Here is a 26,950-nt window from a genome sequence, read left to right on the forward strand (position 1 = left end):
GGGATACCATGGGACACATGACTCTGCTTCATACAGCCCCTGAAGGACCCCCACATTAAAACTTTACTTTAAAACTGATTGAAATCTTATGAGATTTCAAGAATGGCAAAACCCCACAGGATTTTAAGTGAGAAAAATAATTTTTTTCACTCTTATGTGATTTTGTTACTTAAATTTTGTGGGGAGGGGACTTGTACTAGGGACCACTTGCAGTCCCATCATGGACTACCTGAATGGGAACCATTTGAGAATATGACACTATGTACAGGATGACTTTTATAAAAAGTCCAAAAGGCTTACAGTCTAAACTTGACAGAGGAAGAAACATTAGAAAGGGAGAGGCAAGGGGGACAAGAGATGAATATTTTTATTAATTTTCAGATTTGTTTCTCAGTCTTTCAAACTGATGTACAAAGATGAAAATATATGACAGAAAAATAAGGTAAAGTACAGACTGTAAATGGCAACAATCAGGAACCACAAAATACACAGTAGACAGTAGCAAACACAGGTATCATCTTGAAGACCCTAACTAAAAATACCCATGAAATGAAGCAAACTGACTTGGAAACTTCAAACCCAAAGCTGATCCACCTTCCTTGTATTTAATTTCACAATCTGGCAATTGCACCTCTATGGATGGAATTGCCTTAGAAACGAAATTAAGATTGCCAACTGATTCAGTTTATATGTAGAGAAATAGCATCTAAGAAAGGTCAGGCCCATGCTCTTTAGGGATTTAAAGGCTAAGGCCTTGAACTGAACCTGGAATAGATCAATAGCCAATGAAATGTGTAAGACTGCCATTTCCAAAATTAACACTAGAGTGCCAACTACACCTGTTGCTGGAGATGGTGATGCATGCTTTAGTTATATCCCAATTTGTACCTCTTATAGATACAAGCATTTTGACACTTCAGCTAGCCCAGAATGGTGTGGCTGGTCACAGGAGTTAAGTTACAATTTCACTGGCTTTTAACCTGTTTCTGTGGCTATGATAAAACATTTGTTATTAGCCTACTTGGACATTAAAATCATCAGGAGGAACTCTTTTCTCAGTCTTACCACTACTACTGCACATCTTCTAAAATCACAAGAAAAGGCCTATTGGGGGGCATCCCCAGGCTTTGGAACCCTTGCTATCTGAGGTTAAGCTAGCATCCTCCTTTCTTCTCTCTCTCCCAAGTTATCTGTTTCATGATCAGATCTGTTTGGAAAACTTCTGGGATACTTCTGGAACTGCCAGATCAACGTGGCTAGGAGAAAGAATGGAATGTTCCTGAGTTCCATGGAATATTTTTCACATACCTAGCTGGGAGTGTTCAGCAGCACATTTTCCATTCAAATAGGACAGTGGCAGCCATGTTTTTTTTTTTGACATGTATTAGACCTCCCATCTAAAGCATCAATATGATATGCATGGTTCCATCTTATCCTCACAACAACCCTGTGAGGTAGGCTGAGAAATAGTGACTCATAAGGCTTCTTGGCTATGTGGACAACTGAACTACTGAGAGCAGCAGTGGAATGTAGCAGTGCACAAAACTAGTAAAGGGAATAAAGAACTAAACTTAGATCTCTCAAACAAGAGTCTAAAACTCCCATTATATACCACACTAGCTCTCTAAGAATTGCCCACCCATGACTGTTATACTCCATAATCTTGTACAACGCTAAAGAGTATTACCATGGAAAGTGTTTCCTAATGGCAGAATGTTTGAAACCATTTGATTTAGTATTAGTTAATGAGCACAGCTTGTCATGCTGGAGTTTTACAAGCATTGCTCCCAACTATGCCAATCGGCAGAAGAATTAAATTACAACTTCTACTTGCCCTCTTTTAAACTAAGAACACATACCCACAAACACTTTTCACCTCTAATCCATAAAGCAACTAGAGCCTGGATGCCACAAAGTTTACATGCCAGTCATGATATATTTTTGACCAACATCGCTATGTTTAGAACAGGAGACCTCAGGTATCCATGGAGATCTCTGTTTGTTGAGAACATGTTAAATACTGGCATAGCTTGGACTCACATACTTACCTCACTGCTAATTTTATCAGCGTTCCCTTTTGAAGGGGGCTGGTAACTCTCGGCCAAGCTGTCAAATGCATCTGGATCACAGAGCTGGATGGTTTCCTGTGACCTATCACCCTGTATATTAAGCTGCTTGCCAGCCTGGAGGTTGCTTGACTGTGGCAACCTCTGCAAGTGAACATTGCCTTCGGTACTTCGACTAGCAGGTGGACGGTAGATTTCAGCCGTTGGGCGGGAAGAGCCATATGTCACTGTAACAAGAGGCTTCTTCCGGGATAACCGATTCTCCTGTATAAAATTCAGATCTTCATCAATGAGATCATCTGGCTCAGGCTTAATGTCAATCACAGCTTCCAAAGGGGAAAGCTCCCGTAAAGGCTTTACAGTTGACATTAACAGGGATGGTGAACCATCATGACTAGGCTGCCTGCGGAGAAGAAGAGATATTAACTTTGTCTTACATCTTTTAAAAGACATCTTTGCTATAAAGAAAATAAGAAAACCAATAATAAAATATGCACAAATATAATTTATAAACTCTGTTCTTCACTTTAACTATTGAAATGGAATAAAAGGGCAACAATCTACTCTGCTAATGGCATTTACTTGACTTGGCATTAGAGGAATTCTCCATTTTTTAATTATTTCCAACTGCTTTCACAACTATGTTATTTGCAACACACTCTTATGCAGAAGCAGGTCTTATTGAGCTTAATTTATTCTAAGGGTATAATTACTAACACAGTGCTTTCTGATGCTTTCCTGGAACCCGCCAGGCCAAATATATTCTTATTTCTCTTTTAATTGAAAAAAAAAAATTAAAAAAACCTAAACAATTTAGTTAGACTAAAATTTAAACTAAATTCTTTTTTAAATTAAAAAAATTAGTTTAATTCTTTAAACTAATTTTTAAGCATAGTTTAAAAGAAAAATAAGCTAGGGTGGGTAAGTGAGGGGGAAAACAAGGCAAACAAAAAACAAAGTTCATACTTGAGAGATACATACATATGAACATGAATATGCATGTAACTTTAAGAAGAAATACAAAAAAGACAATTATCCTGTTCAATACTTTTATCCATAACAACTTTTGTACAGATGAAGACAATCTTTGAGGAGAACCATTCTTAGCATACCTAATAAATGCTGAACAGGGTTAAGCATATTTAATCTTCACTGTAGGATTTTCAAAACATTTCATTAATTTTTCAGACAGATTTGTCACATCCAGTGAAAGATACTTATTAGTCTTCCAGTACTTTATGATATTTGCAGAATCAATATTTTATGTTGCATCAACTTATGTGCCTTAGAACATATGGATAATACATCAGTAACAGAATTCATTGTGAAAGATTACTGAGTGATTTTCCCAATTTCTTCCAAAATTTTCTATTAGAAAGGGTAGTCTGATTAAGCATAGCCACTGAAGTTTAGGCAATAGATACCAATTCCTTATAATCACACCAACATAATTTAGAAATTCTACTACATAGTATAATTTTTGCAGAATAGACTGCTACCTATGGATTATTTTTGTAGTCAATTTTTGATAACTTGGTAAAAGAAATTTAAAGAAATTTCCATATAGTCATTAAGCTCAAATCCCACCAGATTTTTAGGGCCTTCAAGATAACCCACTGTGCTTAACCTAAGAAGTCTGTATAACACTGATTAGATTTCCTGGCTTTACATGAAGTACTGTACCAATGTGAAAGGCAGATGATCCTGAGTTTAAGGCAATTTCACTCTACTCAAAAGGAAGAGTAGACAGAAATAAATAAATACAAGGAATAATTTTTAGTGACCACAATTGGGACTGGCAACTTGGTCATTAAGTGCAGCAGTCACTAAGTTAAAAATCATGTGACTGCGACTGTGCTTATGATTTTACACAGGACAACGCGTACTGACTGAAATGGCGAACACATGACTGAGAGAGAGAGATGCTGCAAAAGTTGTAAATGCAGGCATTGATTACAGAGTTACTTTTTCATCATGGTCATAACTGCAAACAATCGCTGTCTGAGGCAGTCACTAAACAAGGACTACCTGTGCTTTTCTTTGTTACATTAAGGTTTTCAGCTGAAATCAATTCCCAAATGAAGGTGTTTAGGTGATGTATTAATATATGCATATGCCAATATGTACATTTGTGTATATATATCTATCAGAAAGCACAAACCTATAAAGAACAGAACAGAGTGAGGGCAAAAAAAATCATATTAATTAAGTTAATAACTAATTAATATTAATTCCCTATAAAGCAAATCATTTAATAACTAATAGCTGCACTGGGAAAACAAAGAAAGGGAAGAACAAAGCTTGATGAAGGTAAGGTGAGGGGCACAGGTCTCTGGACAGGGAAGAAAATAAAATAAAAATAATAAAAGAGATTTCTTAATAAAAATAAGAGAGAAGCCCTCATTAGCCATTACAGAAAGGGTTAAATTTAACAGGCTAACACTCCTGTCAAGTAACAGGTAATCTTCAGATTTATCTTCAAAGTCATTTATTTATCCATCTGCACTTTTACCCCTTTACCCTGTATCTTCTATTCTTTTCAGTGAATTTAACACCCTCATCCAGGTAATTATCGAAGGTGGGAAGTGTGTATGCATGTATGTAAGTGTGTGTGTGTGTGTGTGTGTGTGTGTGTGTATTCAAATTCAAACGTTAATGGCTTTAATTGGCTTTCTTAAAAAATAAAAATGAGTGGCTTCAACCCAGTGCTTTGTTCATAAACATGGTCATTTAGCCAGAAAGATAGACATAGGTAACCTGTGGAATAATAATGAACCACCTGGGAAAGCAGAGAAGATGCTCAGGAGTAATTTCACTGATCTGAATGGGCAACCCCCTGCTCCCATGATTCTCCCTGCCTTTCTTTATGAGTGTCCAAACTGTCACTCAAGCTTTTTGAATTCTCAAACTGTCAAATGTGCCAACTGTCCCTAATCCAGCTTTAAAGGCAAGTGTACATTGAGTTGCAGTGCCTCATATTATTTGAGTAATCATTCCATCAACACTTTATCACAGACCAACATCCCCATAATGCAGATGTGTGCCTCATTTTAAGCTGAATAACCATGATTTATGGACTGTTTGTGTGCTGCTATGTCCCATAATGTTTTCTCTCTCACACCTCAAGTTTTTTTATTCCCTCCTTATCTCCAATTTCAGAGAAAGCCATCCTTCTGCTTTCAAGATTGTAATTTTAATTTCAAAGTAGGTTTGCAATCCTGAAGCACATACAAGTTACTGTATGCATGAATCACTGTTTCCTAGACTGGTTGCAACAGAAAATAGTGTTTGTCATTAAATAAGAACAGAGGGAAAAATACATAAGGGAAGAAGGCAGAACATGAACACAAAGCTTTAGTTATATGGGACATTATACATGAGGGAATCTAAGTAACATTAGCTGTTCTTAAAAGCACTCGATGATTTTATGATGTAGCTGAGATCTCAACCAGAAATGTCCTGATGTACAGTTCAACTGCAATATATTACAGTTCCTTACAACTAAGTGAGTTGTTAGTTAGTGACTAACTAAGTCTTACCGAAGAGCAGCAGCTCTCTGTTCCTGAGAACTAGTAGAAACTCGGAAGTCAGTCCTTTCAGGTCGAGAACTTGAGACTGTAAGAGGCTGTAGGATTTCTTCTCCAGTCCTTTCCTCATTCCCAGCTGATGTGCTTTTGCCAGAAGACAGACTGCTCTCAAAAATGTTGGATTCAGAAGATTTTAGGTTTGCGGGCTCTGGGAAAAGAAGTATAATTGGTTTCACTTCAAAATTAAGGATGGTACTTATACAGAACTGCAACTTGTCTTCCACTGTGGATCCAATAAAAACATATCTCCTCTTATTGATATTGTCCAAGACACAATTTTTCAACTTCATATAACACTTTTTATAGCTCTCCTTGCCTAGACCATTATAACCTCATCTAGATAAATACTTTTTAAAGAATGGCAAAATGTATATGAAAACATGTGCACACAGATTCTTTTCTCAAGAGTTATTTCAAAGATGTCATGTAGCCTTTACTTACCTGTAGTTACAGATCGAAGCTTATCTAGGACACCATGAAGCCTGAAAAAATAAGAAAGTATTTTAATAAGTTTTAAATTACAACAACACAACTCAAGACCCCAGAGCTACGTGCACCTACTGAAGGCCCTGGATGCAGCCACAGAACTGTCACCAAACTGTGTTTTTTATTGGGAAAAGGGGACTATTCAACATAAGTGGAGTAATCATATTATTTGCAATTACATTTCATTACATTTTAAGTTTAAATGAAATCAAATCTAACTCTGTTCTGACCCTTTTTTCCCCCCTCCTAATCCTGCCTACTTTCTGGAGTATGGCTCCAAGTGTACCACTCAAAGGTGAAATATGGTTCCCAGCTCCCCAAAACATAAATACTCATTGTTTTAAATAAAGTTTCTGAAGGCACTGTGAAAGGGCTTTTTAAACATAATTGATACTTTATTTCAATAATCTTGTGTTGCTCTGTGCATCTTAAAAGAGACTTGCAGGAAAAAATCCTTTAAACTCCAAAATCATTAGACTTGCTCTGCCTACCTTGTTAGATTTTTTGTTTCTAACCCATGAGAATAACTAGATTGCTGTCCATTCCACTGCATCCTTTTCAGACCAGTGTGGGAATTAGAAAATATTTAACAAGTTCACAGAAATGAAGAGAGCCCACTATCAAAAAGGTAGAGAACTGTCTCTTCTCTAGTGAAAATGATGGGGACCCCAAGAGAGAAGTTTATCTTGTTTTTGCAAGTATCATTTGTCTCCTGAGCATGCAAATTATAATGTCCCTGTCCAGAAAAAAATATTTTTGGTGCAGTTTTCAAAGATAAGTTGAGAAGAGTAAAATATTTCAATGTAAGAATTCTTAACCTAAAGATTTTATTTGTTTCTAGAAGAAAACATTCCATAACCAACAATGTTTCCATTTTCCAATCCTTTGCAACAGAACAATAGCAAAGAAAGACCTAGAGAGGGGAAAAAAGCCAGGAAAAAATGTATTCTACCCCTTCTCCACAAGGCTTTTCATTTTTAAGAATGATTTTTCTGCAGTGCTGTAATGCTGTATTATTTGCACACCTTATAATAAGCACATATCTCAGTACTGTACATGGAAACAGATGGAAGATAAACATACCATACAGTAAATCTGACAGTGTTGTTTCCTAGAAAAAGAGAGAGATCCTCTGTCATCTGTTCCTGGCTCTTCTTATTGGCCACCATGACCATAATATAATCTGGCAGTTCTTCATCTGATTTAAAGAATAGAGAATAAATCTAAATATTAAATGTTAAGGCAACAACTATAGTTTTATCGCATTTACAATGCTTAGTCTTAGTCTTAATAGCTAATCAAACTATTTTCCCATGTTCATTATAAGTGTATGAATGTGATGTACAGAGAGCATAAAGAACAACTTGATCTTCATACACCAGTTGGACCACTTTTTTCCACATCAATCTGTCCAAAAAGATCATTATCTGAGGCCTTTTTCAAGCACCACGCCTTTTTAATGGTAGCTCTTCAAACTTTGGAATGCGTTCTATTTTTTGTTTTCCTATGCTTTTTAGAACTGCTAATGTTAGTAGCTCTATGTCTGACGTTCCCATTTGCTTGAAAAGAATGCTGCTAATCTAGTTTATATGGTTTGCTTTATTTCCTATTTTCATAATTATTTGTAGCTGCCCTAGAAAACACATTTATGGAAGAGGCAAAGGATACAAATCATGCAAATAACTAAACAGTGCATGCCAATGTTTTGCATATTTTCTATTTTTACAGGTAAAGCTACCATCAAACTTACCAACATATGCTCCCAATTCCTGTAGCTTTCCCTTTATAGCACTCTATATGAAGAACAGGACAAAAAAGGGGAAAAAATTAAGAATCCATAGTTTTAAACCACAAATATTATGAAGTTGTTCCAAACGTCTCAAAAACTAAGTGTTAAATAAGTTGTTTTAAAGGATCACATTAATAGCAAGACATTTTTTAAAATTTATAAAGAATTATATTGGTATATATGATAGGGCTGTACATTCCTTGAAATTTTTTCAGAAGTGCTCTGGACCTCGCATCTTTTTGCTATTCATTAAAGTACACCAAGTTTTTTTTAGGCTTCAGTGCAAGCCTGAAAAAAAGTTGCAGTTGTTTTAGAGTTGCATTAACTTTAACAAGTAAACTCCTTAAATCAGGCATTTTTTCCCACACTTGCACTGAAGCCTGAAAAGGTCAGGCTGCTTTAATGAATACTAAGGAAATACTGTGCTCATTTGAGGTATGAAGCACCTCTTCCAACTTGTTGGAACTTCTTCCAACAAATGCATAGCCCTGATTGTTCACCAGTTATAAGAGAACAGGTTTTTAACTTGAAAAACTTATCTAAAACTCAGCACAAGGGAAACTAGAAGAAGATGACAAGGCAGAGCAAGAATTCATAGGAGATGCTCCATGTGCATGAGAGGGTAAGTTTTTTTTTTTAATGATGTGTTTACGGGCTGAGATACAACATGGGAGCTATAGCATTTAAACTGAATCTTTTCCTTTTTGGCTCAAAGATGATCTAATGAACATACTGACCTAGTTCACACATATTATGATATAATGCAGTCTGTTTGGTTTTGGCTTAACATGATGCATAAATTAAGCCCCTATAATGATCTAAACTTCATACAGTAAATTATAAAAGCAGGGGAAGGTATTAATTACAAGACAGCTTTTATGGAAACCTATGATCAAAGACTGCAATATTGCACACTATTACCAGATTATTTTATAGATTAAGAGAACATTTTGGAGATATAGTATATTTGTGCTCTCAGCATCCTTAAAGCTGGGAAGAATTTAAGGAGAAGTATCTGCCTTATACCAAGATTAAAACCAATTATAAAATTGTCAATTTAAATTATACCACAATTAGACTTTAATAAATCAGACTTTAAAACAAGAACTATAAGAAATACATTGAGAAATAGGAACAGAAGGAAAATTAAAAACAGAATTGATTCTAGGCTGCCAAAGGAGATAACAGAATCACATGCTGTCTACAAGTTAAAGACTTGCTTTTGCAAGTAAGATAAAGCTTATGATATAAGCAATAGATGGACAAGTCCCCGACAGAGTTAAACAGGCCAAAAAAGGACTGCAAAACTTCTGATCTCTGAAGAGGTCCACCATACTCTGAGGGAGAGCCTCCTTTGCTGTATTAGTGATTATATGTAATTATCAACAAGGAACATTAATAAATAATATCCTAAATAAAACTCAGTTGATTAAATGAAAGTGTAGATCTCATCCTTGGATTGTTCTAATCTCTCTCCTAATGATCCTGCGGCGAAGGACTATCCATTTTGGATTATATAGGAGGGTGAGGTTAAATAGAATTGTGGCTTAACTTTGTGCCTAACAACTCTACGTGCAACATACAGAACCTGTGCACAACTTATCAACACATCATGAACTGCAGGCAACCCCACCCACCCCCTGCCTAGCATTGCATTTGCAGCCCTTGAAATATATTGTGATCACACTGCTGAATTTCTGTGGGAAAAAAAAATGGTAATGGAAGTGCAAGGCTTCTACAAGGCAGAAGATTCTCAGTTGTTGTTGTTCAGTCGTTAAGTCGTGTCCGACTCTTCGTGACCCCATGAATCATATCGCGCCAGGCCTTCCTGTCCTTAAGATTCTCAGACCAACCCCTAAACCTGAAATGGAGCACATATATATAAAAAAAACTTCCCAGCTCTACCGCTTCAAGTGATATCACATCTTCAGAAAGCCTTCTGTGGCATGTCAGCAGGTTAGAAAATGAAGTTAAAGACTTCTAACCCAGGGAAATTTGCTTATTCCTGTACTGATACACAGCATAGTTTAACTTGACATTGTATTTTCAAACTCAGACTATTGTTTAAACTAAGATGGAGCATCTTAATGACAACTGTACTCATAGCTTGCTTTTGGTTTATTCTCTTTGCACCATCCATCACTGAAGCCCCAACTAGGGGGAGGGGATAAGGAGAAGGGGTGCTAACCTATAGTTATTTCCTCTTGTCTTCAAATACAGAGCCAAAAGCAACTACTAAAATCATACTAAGGGTAGTATTATGTACCCTTCTAGAAAATTCTGGATACTTACCCAGAAGTCATTGTCCAATGGGATTGATCACCAAGTAAGTATGCACACAACTACATCATTATAATTACCCATTCTGAGTCTTGCTTAGGATCTTTGCTCATGTAGAAGACAAACCAAAATCTGTTTTATGTAGACATAAATCTGCAATACTAAAAGCATATAGCCTACATAATCCAAGGATTTAGATCACATTCCTAGGAGAAATAAAACCTCCGTTTAATTATATATGCTTTAACTGTTCTGCAAACACAACTCCAGCATGGGATTATATGATTTAAAAATGAGAAGTTAATTGTGTTCCTTGCCTACCTTACATAAAAGTAAATCTCACCTGTCTGCATGTAGGGTTTCTTTCAAGTAATAATGCAAAGAATTGCACTGTTACTTATTTTTCCTGACAAAGAAACAATCCATCCCTAAAACAGGCTATTGTACACACTTAACACACCTACCTAAATTAAATGCTTGAAAAATTACCCAAGATTATGCCTTCAGATGCTATTCTGATTGTTATACTATTGGTTATATTAACAATGGAAGGCTGTTAAGACCTGGCTTTCCCCCCAGATGCTGGGTCAGGAGGGGAAGTAAGCCTAGAACATGTGGTTTTGTGATGGGACTGTTATGGTGCTTGATGTTATGACAGAGTTTTAATTTTTTTTGTCTTGTTGTCTGTTTGTTGTTAGCTGCCTAGAGTTATTTTATATAATATGGGCACCCACTGAAATCTTTTAAATAAATCAATAAATCAAACAAAATCACAAGATCTAGCTCTCTATTATGATTGTTCAGCACTTCAGATTCAATTGCCAAATTATGCTTAGGAACATTCAGGAGCAAAAATATAGCATTTATCTGCTATATTGTACGATCTCAGGAAAAGGTGCAGCTTGGTTGCTTAAAGGTACTGCCAAATGGTTGTACAGCTGTGCTTCTACATCCTCTGAAGCACCTTTTGGAGATCAAGTCCAAAGCCCTGCACAATCCTAACAGTTAGCTCTTTGATATAAAGTTAATTTCAAGCAAACAGCTTTCATAATTTGTTTTATACGCAGAACAGAGGGATCTGTATGACTGAAGTATGCATTTTTGGAGTTGTGGACTGTGATGAAATGGTAGGTTATTGTTACTCCTGCAGAAACAAATAAAGAGCTAATTAATCACTTTCTTGATTAAGCAACATATCCTACACTATCTGTTCATGCAAAGTTATTGTTAGATAACATTTTAATTGTTCATACTCAACAGGTTTGTTGAGTAAATGAGATATAATAAAATACCCCTACTGCAGCTACTAAGATATCATGGTACCTGGGAAAAAACAGTAATGGAAAAGATAACTTTGTAGGAATTCATTTGGCTGATAGGAGCAATATTTTAAGGTACACTTAGTATAAAATAAATGTAAAAAAGTATGCCATTTCTGATCAAATAAACCTGGTTTCACTACATGGACTATTTTGTTCTTTAACAACAAAGCTAATCAAAGCCAAAGAAGCCTGCTCTTCAGGTTACTATAGTAACCATGCTGAAAGGATTTCAGTACCTTTAGGAATTGCATAGAAGAGAAAATTATGCTAGGTAATTTGAGAAAATGAAATAGAGCTTTTCTTGTCACAACAGCATTATGATAGAAATTGTGGCATATGACTAAATGAAAAGCTTTACTTTGACTAGAAATGTATCCATTCACTATTTTTCTACATAGCTTCATTTGCATCAACATAATTATTTTCCAAATCAGTACTGAATACATGGGGATTTCTAATCTACATTTTTTTTTAAATAAAGAGACTATTTTGTAGATTTACTTTTTTAGACATTTGCTATCTATTCAAATCTTTTCTAAACTCTTCTGCCCATAAAAAGTAGAATATGTATTATTAATGACATATGTCTGCGATTCTGTAGTTACAGAAACTTCACTCATACTTGCTTTTAGTTTCAAAAACTTGTGTTAGTTTGAAGAAAAAAAATCTTCTGAAAGTATTATAGCACAAGTACTGCTTGTTTTTAAACGAGTAGGCCATTTATGAATACAATTCATTATTTTACCTGTCCTATCAATCATAAGATGTATTTCAATCCATAATTTAAAAATTAAATTAGAAAACTGTTATCAGTTGCTCTTTTATCTGGAACAGCTATAGTCCTATTCACACTTACAGGTAGTCCTCACTTAATGACCGTTCGTTTAACAATGGTTCAAAGTTATGACAGCCTCAGAGAGGATGCTTTATGGCCCGTAAAGCACTTCCAGATACCATAAAACATTGCCGCCCCACCCCTGCACTCACGTGGCTGCATTTTGGATGCTTGCAAACAGCTCACATTTACAACCTGTTGCCAAGTACCCTGCAATCGTGTGATCACCATTTGCAATCTTCTTTGCCGGCTTCCCCAGATTTGAGCTCCATTCCTGCAGCTCCATGAAGGATTTCCCTTCCGTGCATGGAGGGGAGAGGAAACCCTTCAGCGTGCTGCAGAAATGTTTGAGTGTGAAAGGACTGCCTGCCAGGACTCTAGGTGGAGCTGAAATCCTTCAGCAGGCAGCTCTTTTGCTCCATCCACTTAATGATACAGGAGACTGCTTAATGACCACAACCAGGAATGCCTGGATTGTGGCTGTTCAGCGAAGCAGTCACATGGGCATCTTGCTTAATGACCGCTTCGTTCAACAATCGAGATTCCAGTCCCAATTGTGATCATTAAGCGAGAACTAGCTGTAAGTCCTCACGTACTCCTCCAAGTATTGAGGATCACAAGCATATGAATACAGGGGACCATGCAGTGCACCAAGGCCTTACATCCTCCCCACTTTTTCATTTTCAAACTTCCTGTCAAGCACAGGAACCTGAAGAACTGCACTTTCATCTGCTTGAACACATGGCCATCTTGGCATACAGCAGAATGAAGAACTGGATTCACATTCAAGTAAATATGAGTACAACTCTCTTTAGACTTCCTTGCGCAATATAAGGAGGTTTAAAAGTAAAAAGGCAAAGCTGGCACAACAGAAGGAATGAACACATGCACCCCAATCCCTTGTGCCTATGGATTTGAAAGAATTTGTGAGATGGGCTTCAGTTGTACACCAAATAAAAGTTCACTAGAATAATATATGAAGAAAGCTCCAAATTATTTAGGAAGGGAAGGAAAAGACTCTTGCTTAAGACCAGTCAAACTGCTGAGAGCAAAGAGCACCTTCCTATGAAGTCAATCTCTTTGAGCTCCACAAGATTTAATTTAATGAACTTAAGAACCGTGCTGAATCAGACCACAAACCCACCTAGTCAAACATTCTGTTCTCACAATGGATGGCCAATCAGATGCCTTGAAAAAGCCAGCAAGCAAGACAACACCCACCTGCTTGTGCTCCCCAACCAAAGATACTGTCAGACATATTGCTTCTGATATTAAAGGTACACAGCCACAACCATGACTAATGGCCACTGATTATCTTTACCTCTCCTCCATGAATTTGACTACAGTATTCTCTTTCAAAACTCTCCAAGTTTACAGGTGCCACTGCTTCTTGTGATAGCTTATTTTCATTACATGATAAGTGAAACAGTACTTTCATATGTTCAGAACTGTTCACTATTCAAGGCTGTGAATGATACCATAGGCTACTATTATGAGAAAAAGAAAAACTCTTTGATTACTCTCCTTGCACCATAAATAACTTTTTGTATGTCTGCCTTTTAGTACTTCAATATAGAAAAACTGATAAAATACATTTTTGTACACAAAAATAAAAATAGCAGTTTTAAAGGATCCACACAACTACAAAATCACTAAGCATATCAATAACAAAGGGAAAAGTGCCCTGAAAGTAATGTTATAACAGAACAACTCCAAAAATGTGATCCTATTGTTTGAAAAACTTTTTATGTCTTTGCTGAAAAAAGACTAGTATATCTCATCATCAAAATTATTTCTTTAAAAAGTCCCAAATATTGTTTCCTTATAGGGCAGCTGTTCCAGAACTTTCATCACCTGGAACACCTCTTCTGCAGTTTTTTCCCCCAATTTGAGAACATGTGGTTTGGAGCACAGTGATCAGAACTGTGCATATTACATTCACAACATTTGAGCCAACAGACTTTAAGACTGGGCTGCATGCTACTTTATTCCCTTCTCTTTGAGCAAATTGGCAAGTCAAAAAGTTCTTAGAAGATGCATATTCATTTATTAGATTATATACCATTTTTCATTCAGGAGAACGAAATAGCATACATAGTGCTCCCTCCTCACAACCACTTTGTGAGGTGGGTTGAGTTGAGACAGAATGACTGGCCCAAAGTCACCCACAGGAGCGCCCAGAGATTTGGGCGGGGAGGGAGAATAGATACGTTTATTGAGAAAGACACCGACTAGCCGTATAAGGAGCGGAGGTTATGAAATTAAAACTGATGAATATGTATCAAGACACAGTAACAGCCACATCTTTAGGATACCTGCAGAAAAATGACAGACAAGTAGACATTTTTCAACAGATTCCCACTCTACAAGTCCCGCAGGTCCTTGTAGCAGCACGCAGCTTGTGGCGCCCATCAATTTCTAGAGATGAAACGGAGAGGAGGGAAGGTGAAGCTTGCACCTCGGAGTAGCACCCGAAAAGAAGCCAACGCGCGGCAACAGTTTCGGACAAAGCAACTTTCAGCCCTGCCATTGGTTGCGGGGGAAAATGAAGAGAAGCGAGTGGGGGTTAAGGCGAAAAAGGAACGGGGGGGGAGGGGGTAATCGCTTCATCCCGCTCCAAGTTTCCTTCGCTCGCCTTCCCCTTGAGGGGCGTCCCCTGCAGCCCCCCCAACCCTCCGAGGTCTGCGTCTCTCACCCGAATCTTCCGGCTGATCTCGGTGCCGATCTCCATGGCCACCGACTTGGCCAAAGGCTGCCTGTCCCCACTCTTCCCGAAACCAGCTAGGCCCGACACGAATCTGACTCCAGGCTGGGAGAGAGGGAGAGAGAGGGAGAGAGAGAGACTGAACGAGACCCAAATAGGCCTCCGCCGGCAGCGCCCCCTTTTGGAGGTGGAGGATAAGAGGGGGCGGTGAAGAAAGAAAACTCCTCCTGCGGCCCTTACTAGACGCTAGCAGGAGTAGAGCGCCTGCTGCGTTTGAGGGCCGCGGCGGCTGGTACTAGTGCACTCTCCGCAAGAGGCTTCTCTGAGCTGATTGATGCTTTTCTCTGGGGAGGCAACCGTCTTGCGGGTTGATTTGTGCAAGGTGTTCAGGTCTCCTGTTGAGTTAAAAGTACAAGTGTCAGCCAAGCTGCTATTCCCCCTTCGATGGGTTGTTATGGCAACATTCACCACCAAAGGGTGTGTCAGTGAAGGTAGATCGAAGCCCATTTGCCAAAGGAAAAGAAGGGACTCTCTTCGAATATTTTACAGTGAAAGGCACTGTAAATACAATTTGCGATAACATGCAATTTAGCCAGTTTGAGGACTATATTTCCTTGTTCTTATATTTACTGTACATGTAGTTCCATAATGTTTTCCTCCCAAGCCAGGGTATGTTTTGTAGCTGTGCTTGAAAGAAACTTTAACTGAGTTCGAGGGTGTGTCTTTTTAACCTGATCTTTACAAATGCTTTTACTGTGTATTCACTGTATTTTGCTTTAGTTTTAAAACAAGCAAAAAGTCCTGTGGCAACTTAAAGATCCTAACATTATGAAGTATAAAAAATGTATTAGTTCTGATGACAAAGCAAGCTTTTTTATAATGCAGCTATGTTAATCGTATTTGTACCTCCACTAGATATAGAGAATGGAAAACAGTTACAAATAAAGTAAATTATTTGTAAATTAATTTACAAATTAATTTACAAATTAAAGTAAATTATTTTTGGTCATGCTTATTGTGATCTAAGATAGTATTTCTTTTCTATTGCTTCCTTAGTTTATCTCACCAAAAAGGATGCAGTGGAGATGAAAGGACTGACCAACTAGTACATTTCATGGGGGGAAATATCAAAACAATGGTAATTTATAAAGACATTGTTTTCTGTTATCCTGGTTAAGGCCAGGTGGTAAATTATCGCTGAAGGGAGGAGTCATAAGATTTATGCATTGGAGTGATGATTCTGAGTTTTCTGAGAAATTACTCAGATTTTCAGTTATGCCAACAGTGGGTTGGAGTTCAAATTAAAAGATATTTTCAAAGACTTAAAAGGCTACAAAGGACTCAAATACTTAGGACTATTCTAAGGAAATAACAAGGTGAGAAAACCAATATATCAGTTCTCAGCACCGATAATCTTGTAGCAGTGATTCAAATCATAGAGAAATTTTGACTTCTGTTCCTGAAGAAGTGTCCAACAGACAATGCTTTCAAGAACTATCCATACTCTGCATGTAATTATTGATATACAAAGCCTTTGTTTTTTTCTAATGTGGCTGCATTTGTGTTCTTCCTTCATACTTCTTTCTCTGTAAGTATCTGCAAGAGGGCAGCTAGATGTCTTAATGCCGTTATCAGCTGACAAATCATAAGCATTTTTGCTTCAGATTAGAGACATTTTAAAATGTGTCCACTGACCCATTTATATTAACAGTAAACCTAATTTAAGGGGAAGATTAAAATATTTCTGGGAACTATAAAAATAAGACCAATGCATTTGGAAAGTCTTACTTTAATCAGAAAAGCTTAGCATAATGAAAAAGAACTGATCAGCTGCTATTTATTGTAAACCCCATATACATTTCTGCAATGGCCTTTTAGCCAAAGCAGCAGCTGTTCCATTGCTGACATTCTTGCTGCTAAACGTTCCAACTTTCTAAGGTAATGGCTGCAAGTGTACATAGTCTTCTCTCTGATGAGTGAAACTGATGTCTGCCACTGTAGGATATGGCTTTCCCACCTCAGTTTATATTGGATTTTTTCCAGAGCACTTTTCAAAATTAATTTTTAATTACTGTATTTCACTATATATTTTCCTTTGTCTATTGCTACTACTTTTGGTTCTATTTGTCTTTCACTATCTCATTTATCTAACTACAAAGGGCACCGTTATTTTCAATAACATAGAGTTGCATAAATGCAAAATTACTTATGCATTTTCTTCCATATTACAGTCCTGTGTCCCCTGAAAACCCATGCCTGATTGAGGAAACTGCCCAACTTTTTGTCAAATCCCAACTGTAAGTCCCCCTCCTGCCTCCACCCACTTCTACTTTATAGACTATATTCTAGATTTTCCAGAGGCCCTTGAATTTCCAGAAAAGGTTTTTGGTATACATGGGATTACACTGGGGAGGGTAGGACAGAAATCTTTTATTCCACAAGTGTTTGTGGACAGATGACTGAGAACCAGAGTAGATACTATGTGTAAATGTTTACTTTGTCAACCTGTTTAAGCAAAGAAGGAAACAAAAATGCTTCCAGAAGGTGAATGGGATCCATGAAGAGTATAGATAAAGGAAGGGCATAACCTTTTCTCATTCCTCAGTTTCTTGCTTCTAATTGGCCCCAAGTGGTTCGTGCCTCCACCAGATATTAACTTAGAGAAAAACAAAGGGTAAGGTTCTCTTATTTTATGAACTATTGACCCCATTTACTCTTGTGATAGCAGCTTGACTCCAACAATGCTGAATTAATTTAGCATTGCCAGGAAAAAGAAATTTGAGGTCTTCCCTGTCACAGATGGAAAAGGACAAGGAGGTGAAACCAGAGCTTTAGAGCAGTTTCAGCGTTTTAATCAACTCTTTGCTCTGCTTCATAGAGCTAATATAAGATTCTGTAGTTTACTTAGCCATTGCCTTTTATCCATTTCCCATCATTTTGGGGAGTACATCTTATTGAATTTAATTGGACTTGTGTGTGTGTGTGTGTGTGTGTGTGTGTGTTTTTTGACTCCTGACTTGATAAGTCCTGGACAAGTCCCTGCAGTTTTCTTGGCAAGATTTTCAAAAGTGGTTTGCCATTGCCTCCTTCCTAGGACTGAGAAAGAGTGATTGGCCTAAGGTCACCCAGCTGGCTTTGTGCATAAGAAGGACTAGAACTCACAGCGTCCTGGTTTCTAGCCAGCGTATTTAACTGCTACACCAAACTGTCTCTAATTGGACTTAGTCCTGAGCAAATATGCATAAGTTCAGTTTGCATGATCATTTTCAGTCAGACTCTGCACCCTGTGCTGGCTCCTCCAATCTCTAGACCTTCTGTTTATACTCATGGAAGAAAAAATAGGTTGAAATGTATTAGATCACAATAAATGTTTTTCATATTTGATATGATGAGAAATTATCTGTATCTTAATAGTACATGCCAGAATATAAATATTGTATTGTAGCGAAAGAAAGAAAAGAAAAGAAAAGAAAAGAGAGAAAGAGAAAGAAAGAAAGAAAGAAAGAAAGAAAGAAAGAAAGAAAGAAAGAAAGAAAGAAAGAAAGAAAGAAATCACTTAAACCAGGGTTTAAATCACTGTAAAATGCTTGGGGGTTATTTAAAACCATAAGAATAAAGGCTTGGCTAGAGCATGTACCACAGATTAAGAATAGTATTAGCTAGTCTAATGAGATATTTACATGGTTAGCCAAGAAAAACTGTAAAAGATTAAAAAAAGTGATTTTAACATGTAGAAGACTTACCCAAGCAAGAAGAACAACAAGTAGCAGAAACACTAGCAAACAAGTGTAAATTGTCAATGAAGCAAATATTTTGAGTTAAAGACTATATTGCTAAAACTTTACACATTTTTATTTTAAAAAATTATGAGATTAACAGAAATAGAAAAACAGCCAGAGAAATGGTTGGATTGCTAGACAACACAGAAATGAAAATATTACTAAAGAAGGATTGACTGTTTTTTTAAGCTAACAATAGTATTTACGTTGGCACTCACAGTTGTGTTAGACAGATATCTATGTCTGAGTTGCAGTAGAGAGGAAACTGGGTAGAGCAGTCCTATATTTCATCAAAAAGAAATGAGAAAAACACTGCTTCTACACTCCTAGAAATTCACCCTACCTACATGCATATACACACATTAAATATCATTGCATTTTTTCCTAATCAAAAGCTTACATTATCCCAATTTAAATAGTGGTTTCATCTCCTTGTTTCCCTCTCCCAGAAGGGGAACTAAATTGGCCTCTAATAATATTGTCCCTTTGGAGCATTTTATCTTTGCTGATGCTGCTTTTAAAACAGCAGTTAATTTGGAGATTGTGACAAATGTAAAAGATGCTCTTTTGCAATGTTTCCTGTTTCTCAGACAGTGGGTCAGAGAGTGATATAATCCTGCTGGATGAATTAGGCTAGATGGGTTAAGTTATGATGTGTGGAGTTCAAAATCAGATTTTGGAGTTTGTGGACTGAATGAAAGGCACCAAAGAATACCAAAAACAAATAAGTATGTGTTTCACTGATTATAGAAAGGCCTTTGATTATGTTGATCACATCAAGCTGTGGAATGTGATTAGTACTGTACAAAAATGGGAATCCCAGAACATCTCATTGTCTTCACGTGAAACCTATATACAGGTCAGGAAGCCACAGTATGGACAGAACATGGCGTAACAGACTGGCTCCAGTTTGGCAAAGGAGTGAAACAAGGCTATATATTCTCCCCGTATTTATTCAATCTATATGTTGCATATATATTAAGGGAAGCTGGATTGGAAGGAGATGAGTGTGATTTTAAAACTGGAGGAAGAAACATCAACGATCTAGGCTATGCTAATGACACTACTTTGATAGCCAAAAATACAAAGGATCTGCAAACTCTAGTAATAAAAGTCAAGGAGCACAGTGAAAAAAATGGAACTAACATTAAATATAAAGAAGATCAAACAAATGACAACAGGTAGAACAACTAGCCTTAGAATTCACAATACAGGTAGTCCCCAGGTTAAGAATGCCCAGTTTACAGATGACCCATAGTTAAGAACAGAGCCTACTGTAGCAAAATTCAAGTTAAATACACAATGATTTGAGTTAAATACACAATGGTTAGAATTAATTACACAATACTACTTATACAGTATTATACAACAATGCTGTTCCAGCTCACATACAAATTTGACTTAAGGACAGACCTTGGGAATGGAACTCATTCTTAAACTGGGGACTACCTGTAAAGACATTGAAGTGTAGATAATTTCTCCCTTTTAGAATCAACCATCAACAGTAAAGGAACAAGCAGTCAAAAAATATGTCACTCTACTCTAGCACTAGGTAGAGTAGCCATGAAGACCTTGGAAAATTTATTCAGATGCCGTGATGTACCTATACCTACAAAGATCAGAATAGTGCAGGCAATGGTATTCCCTGTGATACTCTAAGGAAGTGAAAGTTGGACTTTAAAGAAATAGGCTAGAAAGAGTTTTGGCACTTTTGAAATTTGGCATTGGAGAAGACTGCTGAAAATATCATAGCCAAGAAAACCAACAAATGGATCATTGAACAAATCAATCCAGTGTTTTCACTCAAGGCACAAATGACCAGGCTGAAATTATCATGATTCAGACAAAGACCTAATTCTCTGAAGAAGGCTCTAATGCTGGAAAAGGTGGCAGGAAAGAGAAGAAAAGAATTACCAGCAGCTAGGGGGATAGACTCAGTCACAGCAGTGATGGGTGCACTGCTGGAAGACCTGAAAGACCAGGTTAGGGACAGATCATCATGGAGAAAATCTATCTAAGTGATTGCTAAGAGTTGACACTTAGAGGGCACATAATCAAAATATTCCTATTGATGCAAACTTGCCTTCCTCCATTTCCTGGCTCTGAGTTCGAGCCAGCCTTTCCCCCTTCAGTCACCTTGGTAACTTTGCCCCTTTCCCCTTGTAGCAGGACAGCTTACAAGAGAGTTCCATGAAGATGTCAACACGGAATACAGCAGCTGTATAAAAAGGGCAATTTCTATGCCAGGGATCATTAGGAAACAGACTGAAAATAAAACTACCAACTTTGCTATGCCCTTGTATCAATCTCTGGTATGTCATATCTGGAATACTGTTTATAGTTCTGGTCCACCTTGATAACCATTAGGATAATGCCAATCGGTTTGGGTACATCTTGAGTATGCTGCAAGCACAAGTGAGCCCAGTTTTCCCCTCAAACATGCTGACCCTGTTCTATTTAAGCTAGAATCTTTTAATCTAGAGAGTGCTTTTCAAGCCAACATACTGTTGCCTACATCCCCCCATATGTAGACTGACACAGCCAGGAGGCTTGGGACAATTAGCATGACATAGAAGATGTCCACAAAGAAAAGTGTTTCCTTCTGTTGAAAGGCTATGATCAAGGGCCATCCAGTGAAGCTGATTGGAAGGAGATTCAGAATAAATAAAACATTTCCTCATGTAATGCATAATTAACCTGAAGAATTCATTGCCACAAGATGTAGTGATGGCTGGTAATTCAGATGGCTTTAAAAGGGAACTGGAGGATAGATCTGGATTAGGGGCAGCATACTTCCAAATACCAGCTTTCAGGGGAACAATGGTAGATAAGGGATAGGTCTCCAGCTCCTGCTTGCAAGGACTTCAGAGGCATCTAGTTAGCCAAATGTTGGACTAAAATGATCAGCAGAACAATTATATTCCTATGCATATCTCCTCTCTCATAGATAACAATCCCTTTTTAAAAACAAAGCACCAGGAAAAAAAACACAACATGAAATAAAGATAGCAATGAGGGGCAGCAGGGATTGATTGGCACTTTGCACTTTGTTTCTATCCGTCCTATCTGGCCAAGCTAATCCAAGTCCTATCTGCAAAGGTGTGTTGGCTGGCGGGGCTCAGGAAAGTCTATTCTGTCATAGCACCTGTCCTCTGGAATATCATCCTTTTGGAGAGCAGAGTGGTCCTGTCCTTGCTGGCCTTTCACAAGACCCTGAAGACTTGGCTCTGTGCTCAACCCTGAGGCCCTGGGTATGTGACGGAGCCCATTTCAGATGTGTGGCCATATAAACCAACCAACCAAATAAATCAATCAATCCTGTCCTTTCCACTGCTGGAGGAAAAAAGATGATTGACTCAGGTTGTTCTCAGTACTTCAAGGTCAATGGCAATAAAGATGTGGGTTGGTTTCAAGTTGCTTTTGCGTGACAGGGCATGGGAATAGTAGCAATATGGAATTTCCCATAAAGTCATTATGAGAGGCTGTCAGCTATAATGATGATGAATATAATTGTCAGTATTCAGCCAGAAATGTTAGTACAGCTAGGACAGTTTGATTTGGAACAGATTATTTTGATGATGTGAACATTGAATCTGGACTTCTAAAGCCCTCTTTAGAATGTTACTTTACATTGCTTAATTTTAACGAAATATATCCAAGAAAGCAGTGTTTTCCAAGCACTGTCCACATAAACACATCCACTGTGGATATTATATTTTGCTTGAATTACAAGGTTTAAAATAAATGGAATAGATAATAATCCTTCTTGATTCATCTCTTCTTGACAAATTGATTGATTACCAGGTTGCCATCAAGTTGAGGTTGACTCTTAACAACCACATAGATTTTCTCGATGATGATCTGCCCTTAACTTGGTCTTTCAGGTCTTCCAATGGGGCACTCGTTGCCAGTATAACCGAGTACATCCACCTTGCTTGCTGGTCATCCTTTTCTTTCCTTCCAGCTTTCCCAGAATTAGAGCCTTCTCCAGAGATATAGGTTTTTGCATAATGTGTCCAAACTAGGATAATTCAAGCCTGGTCATTTGTGCCTTGGGTAAGAACTCTTCTTGACAAATATCAAACCAATAATATGTAACTGGCATTAATATTTGCCACCTCTGTTCAAAATTGTTTATTCTAAGTGTTTGAATCTGCTAGAATTTTCTCATTTTGGAATAGCAGTTAAGGTGTTGGACTGGCACTGACCCAGGTTCAAATCCACCCTCAGCCACAGAAGATCACTGGGTGACTTTGGGTTAACCACTCACCCTTTACCCAACCTATCTCACAGGGTTCTTGTTGTGGGAAAATGGGAAGACAGAGCACTGCTTTGAGTTCCTGAATGAAAGGTAGAAAATTAATCCAAGCAATAAATGCATAAATATACACTTCTCAGTTATATTATTATCCAACCATTGTTGTAACAAAGAATCACTAATGAAGGCAGGCTTTTCATATCATCACCCAGTGATGGCTGGACGATGTGCTTTTCTAAATCAGTAACACGAATGCATAAACACTCGCAGAAGAACAGAGAAACAGAAGACCCAGGAATAACTCTACCACGGCCGACGTTTTCTTCAGATGTAATGCAGGAAGAGGACCAAAGTGTAAGCCTGTCAACGAAACTTGTCAGTTGCCTGAGTATAGGCTAGCAAAGCAGCACACATCACGTGATACCAATCACGCCTTTAGTTTGTTATTCATCTGTCCAGTGCTTTTTTCTCGCACAACGCCACTCTGGACGATAAAGGGACTTAAGCGGCCCGGTAAAAACTGAGACAATTCTTCGGGCACGAGTTTTCATGGGCGAAAGGCTTTGTTCTTGCTGCAATGGGCGAAGACGACGAAGAGTAATGGCAAGTTAGGGACAGACGTGCCCCTTCGGCATCTCCCGTACAGCCATGCCAGCTCCCAGCCTCCGCTCCTTCCAGCCAGGGAAGTGGCAGCAGCTGTCCCATTGCTGACATTCCCCCTGCCGAGCATTCCAGGCCTCTGAGGTAATGGGGCTTCAAACATAGAGGGCTGTACTTTAATGACCACACCGTATCCTTCCGCATGGCTGGAGCCAAGGGGAACGCCTCCGAAGGGGGAACGAGGAAGGAAAGGGGGGGGGGGGCAGGCAGAGGCGGGGGAGGGGAAAACCTTGGGCGCTCAGAGAAAAGCTCGCCTTGTGCTCCCGCAGCCTTCCTCTGTCAGAAAAGGTGGCTAGCGGAGGGGAGCCCGCGTTGATTCTCCTCCTCCTCCTCTCCTCCTCCTCCTCTCCCTAACTTTTCGCCGAGTGGAATGATATCCAGACTCAATTTTTGGTGCTGTTATTGTTGAGAGGCAGGAAGTGAGGCATGTTCGCACTCTGAACGGCTGAGAGGGGAGCCAAAGGCGGCTCTCTTAGACAGGATCGTCCTCCCTTCCCCCTTCCAGAAGGAATAACCCATGAAATGGCTTTATCTGAAGCGCTCTCGGCGCTGCTCCTGGGATTTTGCCGCTGAAGGAGACCCTTTTGCCTTGGGTTTTCGCAGCAGGTAAGGTGAGCCAGCCGGTGGCGACGGTGGTGCTGGGCAGAGGATATGCGGGATTGGTTTTTGAGGTTTTATTTTAAGATGTTAACATTTCCAAAGTAGGATTCGTAGTTTCTTCACCGCTCACTTTTGAAGACTCCAAAAAGGTTGCACTAAGGAATAAACGGCAAGTGGATTCTCCCCTTGACATAATTAGGAGAGGGCGGGGAAGAGGGTTATTTCACAGTAAACTTAACTTAGTCTTGGATGGCAGAGGGGATCGCGACATGCTCTGTAAGTAAATAAAATCTGATTACCTTTCCCCCCCCCTACGTTCTCCTTCCTTGATGCCTGTTATCCCTTTTAATCTCTACCTGGTTGGTTCTGATTGAACTGTATAAAATGTTTTCCTAAATAAGTTTGTCCCCTGATTTGCACAGTAAATCTCGCAAACCACAGAAAGGAAATGAAGCATCTTTTGTGCATAAAACTAAACCGAGTTATGTATGCAGAGCTTTTCCAAGCAGTTATAGTGCTTTGCATTCCCGATGGTCTCTTATTATTAATTCTATTGCTAAGCACCAGTAAGAGGAAAATACTAACTTTCCATGTATTACAGCTGAAGATGTTTTGAGGGCTGCTTTTGATTTGTGGATTAAGATTGAAATGGTTTGAGACTATCTTCTGTCTTGGCTCCTCCCATTCTTAATAGAAGAACATTAACATTTTCTCTTATTCTTTTACTATAAAATGTATTTTAAGGGAATGAGTGTGATAACATAAATGTGTAAGTTCCCCCCACTTTTTACTTTTTGAAAAAAAATATAATTAAGCTGAAGAAGGGGGATTTATAATTTTTCTGTTCATATATGATACTTCCCATTTTTTTTATTACTGTATTAAATCCTTATGCAATCCGAGCGGAAAATAAAAACAAGTTAGATGGGAAACATTGCTGGTTATACTTTGCATATTAAAACACATAGGATAAAATAAATAGATCCATATAAAGAGTTGTAGGACTACTAAATAGAGAATAATGATTTCAACATACATTTTATTGGATTTACTAGTGTTTCTACTAATGCCTTTATGCAGAATGGAGGGTATTTGAAATAGGCGAATATGGCGAGGTCTAACATGACAGCAGCTGGTAGCAGAAAATAACAGCTGCTAAACAAAACTGGTTGTGCTGTGTTAGCAAGAATTATGCTTGGCTAGCGTGGAAACTTGTTGAATAGGATTGAAGCACGATACCTTCTCCACCCATCCTCTGGCATTTTCTAATTGACTTGCTGTAATATGACTGCATTCTCTGTGGTTCATTTCTGGAAAGTAAAAATGATTTGGAAAATATGGTTAAAAATGTTCTGACCTTCTGATTTTTCTGTGGCGTAAAAATAGGATTCATAGTCAGGAAAATTAAGATTTTAAAAATCATTGTAAGTCAAATGTTGGGTATGTTTATAGAAAAACAACAGTCTAATAAAGAGTGAATCTGATAGAATTTGAAACACAGGGCACAATCCAGCCAAAATTAAGTGCTGTATTGCTATACATTGAATTCAGTGAAAGGGGGGTACAGACTGATCTTACCCATGTTCATTCAAAAGTGAGTCCTACTAATTTAAAGTAAAACTTAGTATCACATTAAATGTCTATAAAGCTATAGGTTTAAGCATGTGCTTAATGTTTCTAAATGAGGACATTAGAACTATAAATACTTGTTGGAATATGCAATATAAGGAAGAAGCCTTAGAATTTCATGCATTAATTAATAATTGTGTGTGTGGTTAGAGAAGTATGGTGATGTCAAACCTCAAGCATATTTCTGAGACAGCTATTCAATATATAGTTAAGAGCAAGTTGTGTAGAATGTTGTAATACAGTACTTACATCTGAGCAGAATATGCAGGTTTTGTGTTGTACTGAGGTTGAAAATGAACATGATGGGGAATGACAGAAGTTTAAATGGTGAACATGTAAAAGATGGTTCAGTTTTTAATATATTAATGGGAACAGAGTTTTGCTGCCAGAGGACTGTAGTTTATATGTCCAAATGTAGTACTTCTAAGGTCAGTGTTTAAGCTTCTTATAGTTGGCAGTGCTACAGATTATTACTGGATATGGATCCATACTTAGAACATCTTGAATAAGAAGTAAGCAGAAGTCAAAGTTGTAAAAATTATTGTTGAAATTTCCTTTAATGTGATAAAAATGTAATTTTCCCTAGTAATAGCATTTGTAGTGTTCACAAGGGAGTGTCAAAATGTATTCAACAGACAAGAAACAAGTTGGACTATTCATGAGTATTCCAGAGACTTCATCAGGATGAATCTCACACTTGATTAATAGCTCAAGATGAGCTTTTTTCAATTGCCATTCATGGAATTATCCATGAGACCTAGGTATATTTTGTACTTGTAATCTCTCATTTATCATCATCATCATCATCATCATTTATTAAATTTATATGCTGCCCATCTCCCCCAGAAGGTGACTCTGGGTGGCTTACAATTAAAATCCGAAACAATAAAAACGATAAAAATATAAATATCCGCATTAAAATAACTAGTAACAATTCTATTTAAAAAGCCTATAT

General features: G+C 37.9%; 2 protein-coding genes across 8 annotated transcripts in view; one reads left to right on the top strand and one right to left on the bottom strand.

The window, feature by feature from the left end:
- The window catches only part of ZC3H14 (zinc finger CCCH-type containing 14), a 35,604-nt gene extending 20,385 nt beyond the window's left edge, over positions 1-15,219 (bottom strand). For 2 of the 3 annotated variants that reach the window (XM_007431586.4, XM_007431585.4), the window contains exons 1-6: positions 15,061-15,218; positions 7,890-7,932; positions 7,223-7,337; positions 6,095-6,135; positions 5,606-5,801; positions 2,049-2,469 (exon numbers count right to left, since the gene is read on the bottom strand). In XM_007431586.4, the coding sequence (XP_007431648.1) occupies positions 2,049-2,469; positions 5,606-5,801; positions 6,095-6,135; positions 7,223-7,337; positions 7,890-7,932; positions 15,061-15,096 (852 nt within the window). In that variant the 5' untranslated portion in view covers positions 15,097-15,218. Of the gene's footprint in view, positions 1-2,048; positions 2,470-5,605; positions 5,802-6,094; positions 6,136-7,222; positions 7,338-7,889; positions 7,933-15,060 lie in introns of all 3 variants that reach the window. The other variant, XR_015796941.1, reaches the window with a different exon arrangement.
- An 8,321-nt stretch (positions 15,220-23,540) lies between these two features.
- PTPN21 (protein tyrosine phosphatase non-receptor type 21) overlaps positions 23,541-26,950 on the top strand; it is a 70,812-nt gene continuing 67,402 nt past the window's right edge. For 4 of the 5 annotated variants that reach the window (XM_088145253.1, XM_088145255.1, XM_088145256.1 and 1 more), the window contains exon 1: positions 23,990-24,372. The gene's annotated coding sequence lies outside the window, so the exon portion shown is untranslated. Of the gene's footprint in view, positions 23,851-23,989; positions 24,373-26,950 lie in introns of those variants that run through there. The other variant, XM_088145254.1, reaches the window with a different exon arrangement.

The sequence above is a fragment of the Python bivittatus genome, unplaced genomic scaffold (genome assembly GCF_059951505.1).
Source record: "Python bivittatus isolate LINGU-HERP-01145 unplaced genomic scaffold, Pbiv_v1 ctg000480_np1212, whole genome shotgun sequence".
In the NCBI taxonomy this organism is placed as follows: domain Eukaryota; kingdom Metazoa; phylum Chordata; class Lepidosauria; order Squamata; family Pythonidae; genus Python; species Python bivittatus.